The following is a 4,591-nucleotide window of genomic DNA, read 5'->3' on the forward strand; positions in this document are numbered from 1 at the left end:
CTACAATTATAATCAAACGCCCAGTGACAATTTAGATTTTTGTCATAACCAATTTCATGTAGTCCGTTTTATAGAAATTTACTCCCTCCATCCTAATTTATGTGTCTTAGTTTGGCTGGGCACAAAGTTTAAAAAATAAAAATAGAGTTTTGGATCTTGTAGTCCTAAATTAAAGATGCGTGTAATGTGCTAAAATGTCTTTTGAATCTTGTGCTTGATTTTGAAAGTAAGACAATAAAATTAGGACGGAAAAAATATCAAGCTGCTTAGGCTGCAGGTCTGCAAACGGAGGGTGATCTTTTCTCACTCTCTTTTCTCTTTTCGGAGGTTGCTCAAGCGAAAGAAGCAATGAATAAAGAACTCTAGTGGCATAATATTATATCGGATAACTAATAATCTCAAATATCGAAGTAACAGACGTAAATGCATGTAATATAGGTCTAAAAAATACTTCAGATAATTACACTGGTGCATGTGCTGGCTAGTATTACCTATGATTACGTATCATGATTCTTAGAAATTAAATATCGATCTTCATGTTTTATGTTACCCTTTAAAAGGGCTGCTTGCACTCCAAAGGCGGAACATAACATATGTGAAAAATTACTAAAATTTCAACAAATATGAAATTTTAAAACCATAATTTTATGCAGTGAATTAAATAATTGGAACTTGACTTTGAAGTGCCAATTAAGATTATTAAATTCTGAAGCCACCTCCGGTTGTATCAAAGTTGTTATTTCCTCCTTCAAGTCCCCGTATTATTTGTTGCTGCTGCTGTTGTTGCTGCTGCTGCTGATCTCTAGGAAAAAACTGATGGTGATATAGGAGTTGGTTCCCACCCCCTCCTCCTCCTATCAAATTGAACCCCAAATTAGTGGTATTTGCAATGTCTCCTAAATTTTGATACTTTGAAAGTTCGGACTTGGCACAGCTAAGGTCGACCTGGAGCTGTCGGAGTTGGTGTTGGAGAAGGGAAATGACACCAACGCAACCGTAGACTGGATCACGGAGGCGCATGTCAGCCTCATAAGCGAGAGAGTTGACGGCGTCTTCCCTTTGATGAGGCTGCAATTCGTTCAGCAGCTTCGTGACATTGCTGGCACCGAAGATTTTGTGAACATTTGCGAATTTTTGGGGCTGATCTGGAGGGAAGTATGGGGCAAACACGCATTCAGGCTGGCATTTCCGACGAAGGAATTTACATGCTGCACATGGTGAGTAGGATGACAGTGAAGGTGATGAAGACGAAGCCATTCACAAGTATTAGGAGTAATCCTCTCTCTTCTCTTTAATACCTGCAAATAAACAGCATACATAGGATCATTTAGTAATGAAGTATTTCTGCATCACTACATAAATAAGGTTACCTAGCTGAGTGGTTAAGAGTTAATATTTGGAATGATATATGATTAGAATTCATACTCAATCCATGGACAGTTTTAAGACCTTTTATAAAATCAATATAAATAAATTCACTTATAATAACATGTGACCCGAGGGTCTACCGGAATCAGTTTCTATCTCTCAAGGTAGCTAGGGATAAGGTAGGTTTGCTTACACACTACCCTCCCCAGACAGTGGGTATGTTGTTAGTTTGTTATAATAACATGTAATTTCATATCAAGTTTGGCATCATAACCCGAATTGTAGAATAACTATGTTTTCCAAACTCTAATTATTAGTACCCTATATATTTTCTCGGAAATTTTGGGGAAAGAGCTCTATGGACATTCTAAAGTGCTTTTACTTGTTATGTCTTCCTTGCCACGTGGATCTTGTATGACTTGAAGGACTACTGCACATTCTTGAATCTTGATACTCCTATAGTTGTATCCAAGATAACCCTTTTCTAAAAGAGATGAAACAAAATGTACAATACACCTACTGAGAAAGAAAATAATAGGGCTACCTTTTACGATCTGGCTGCTGCTGTTTTAACCAAAGGAAAGAGAAAAGTAGCTCTACAGTGCTTCAACTGCAGTACTTCAAATTAAAAAACCATATAGTACTGAAAAAGATGGGAGGGATATCGAAGAAGAAAGTAGTAGCAAAATTAGAAAGTTCACCGACTGAATACTGTTAATATCAAAATAAAGACAATTTTCTCCCTATCTGTAAAACTCTCTACAGACCAGAAACCTACCTACATGTATTCATACCAACAAGTAATAAAATCAAAACTCATAAGTAGAAAAGAAAAATCTGTATATAAGCAGGGACAGTTTAAGAATGAAAGAAAATAATACCACTATACTAAGTACTAAGGATTTGATGGGGAGGTTATTGTGGGGGTTGGATCCCGTGAAAGTGTGAAAGTAAGAGCTTTGTACTTGTTAAATATTACTTCTATTATATCTCACTCTTTACGATGTTATATTAGCATACAAATCAGATATATTGCTTGAATTTCAATGTATGTTCATATATATATATATATATATATATATATATATATATATATATATATATGCATACACAAGTCATGGACCTCTTGTCAATTCTTGTGCCTAGAGAAAAACTTGGTTTAAATTGAATAGATCACATATATAGAAGAAATAAAAAGAGAAAAGGAAATTAGAGGTTATACCTCCTTATTCTATTTTTCTTGAAAGTTTTCCGTGCCAGTGTGTGTGTGTCCTCGAACTCTTCGGTCAAACGTTTCTTTTCACTGCCCAATACTACTTATTTTCTTTCTTTTACTTAGCATATATATATGACTCGATCTTTGTGATGGACAGCACTGAAAGTCAAGCTTGGATCTCGTGAAGTAACAGCTATATTTTCATTATACAACTTCCTTTTCAGCCTTACAGAGAGAGTTCAACTTGATATGATTGACCTCTTCTCTAAAACTCTATATGGTAGACAGAAAAGGAGAGGAGATACAAAACCAGAATTAAGGGGGAATACTTAATAGTAAGAAGGGAAATGGAGTAATATATAAGTATAATCATGCAAAAGGGTATTCTTTGTAAAAATAAAAGAATAAAATGGCAATCTTTAAGCTTCCGTTTTTATGGCCGAAAGAAGCTCAATGTTTGTAGTAACAAGGGGCAGGCGACAAGCATATAAAGATGGTGACAATAATGCCAAACGCAAGAAAAGGAAGACGCTTGAAGTTGAAGATGTTACTGTTATTGTTTGGCCTTTTCCTTCAAGGGTGGGTGGGTAAACCAGAGTTGTACTTTATATACACTGAGAGCTAGTGTAAAATTATTTTCACATTATTAAATCATCTAAAAAATGTTTTTTTCGGTTCCATTTTATCTGACAGAGTTGGGAGTAAGAATGTCATTTTTCTTTTCATTGGATTAGGGAACAAAATTTTCATGCTATTAAAATAAAATTTACATTGGGGTTGTGTGCAGTGGCGGATGTAGGATGACTGTGATTTGAACTTGGAACCTCAATGTAAATTTTGAACACCATAGACCACTGAACCAACCTCTTCTCTTGTTTTTAGGGTGTTCAAAATCTATATATGTACATAAAAAATGAAAAAATACCTTATATATACGGTGTAATTTTTTATCGACGGTGTGCGGTGAACACCCTTGCTGGACCCTAGATCCGCCCCTGGTTGTATGATTCATGAGATAAGAAATAATAATTTCATCATGAAATGTGATATTATTTAATCTTGTGTCTAGTTGGATTTTTATTTTCAGTAGAAATAATTCTGAGATTAGTTATACTACAATATTGGTATGAGTATCATTTTCATACCATATCCAATGTGTTATAACAATTATAGCATTGCAAATCCTAGGATAAAAGAACTCAAACAACTATGTCCTCCTCCAAAGCCCTCCTTTCAAAGTCCTTTAAGAATGTCAAGGTTAAAATTACAAAATAAATTTGTGCAAACTTATCTCTTATATCACATTTTTAATTCTATGAATCAAATATCGACCAAACAAATATATTCAACAAATAGTCCCATCATTATTTAATTTCTAATTACAATTTCTACATTATGATACTAGTATAGCTAGTTTACAATTCAAAATTTCAAATGATCCGCTAGTGAATTAAATCATAAGGAGTCGTTTGGTGCAATGGATAAGATAGGATATTTCAGGATTAAGTTTTAGGATTTAATTTAAACTTTGTTTGGTTGAAAGTATAACTAATTTCGGGATAAATTTATACCTTCAAACAAATAAAGTATAAATTTAATCTCAAGCTTAATCTAAGAATATAATATCTCACCTTATATTATCAAACTTGGTGTTATTTTATCTCTCGTAGGAGATGAGATAAATTAGTCCAATAATTATAACCCCAAAACTATATCCCGAAATAACGTAGTCCGCGAATCAAACGACCCCAACAGAGCAATAGGGTGTGAGAAGAGGAGGAGGAAAGAGAAGTCGCCCAAGAGAAGAGGCTGAGGAAGAGGAGAGCGTAATAAAAGTATGGTCAGGCAGGATTCAGAGAGTTGTTTAATATTTGTGCCTAGAGGCCAGTATTCATGTCATATTGTGATCAATGGTTTATGGAGCATTTCAGGGTTTTCTGAGAGAACAAAGTGGGGGAGGTTGAGGGAATTAACTTGTCTCGTGACATTGATGTGACCTTTCCTAAT

At 34.6% G+C, this 4,591-nt stretch overlaps 1 protein-coding gene across 1 annotated transcript; it reads right to left on the minus strand.

Moving 5' to 3' along the window:
• Positions 1–411: 411 nt before the first annotated feature.
• Positions 412–3,170, minus strand: LOC132045558 (protein ASYMMETRIC LEAVES 2-like). Its single transcript, XM_059436151.1, has 2 exons — positions 2,591–3,170; positions 412–1,298 (listed from the first exon to the last, which is right to left on the minus strand). The coding sequence occupies exon 2, from the start codon at positions 1,255–1,257 to the stop codon at positions 700–702; it is 558 nt and encodes a 185-aa protein (XP_059292134.1). The 5' UTR covers positions 1,258–1,298; positions 2,591–3,170; the 3' UTR covers positions 412–699.
• Between the last annotated feature and the right edge of the window lie 1,421 nt (positions 3,171–4,591).

This window comes from Lycium ferocissimum, unplaced genomic scaffold (genome assembly GCF_029784015.1).
Source record: "Lycium ferocissimum isolate CSIRO_LF1 unplaced genomic scaffold, AGI_CSIRO_Lferr_CH_V1 ctg7047, whole genome shotgun sequence".
NCBI classification, from domain to species: Eukaryota; Viridiplantae; Streptophyta; class Magnoliopsida; order Solanales; family Solanaceae; genus Lycium; species Lycium ferocissimum.

What these genes read in the sequence shown, in the direction of transcription:
- LOC132045558 (XM_059436151.1), bottom strand. Translation starts at nt 1,257, where the DNA reads ATGGCTTCGTCTTCATCACCTTCACTGTCATCCTACTCACCATGTGCA.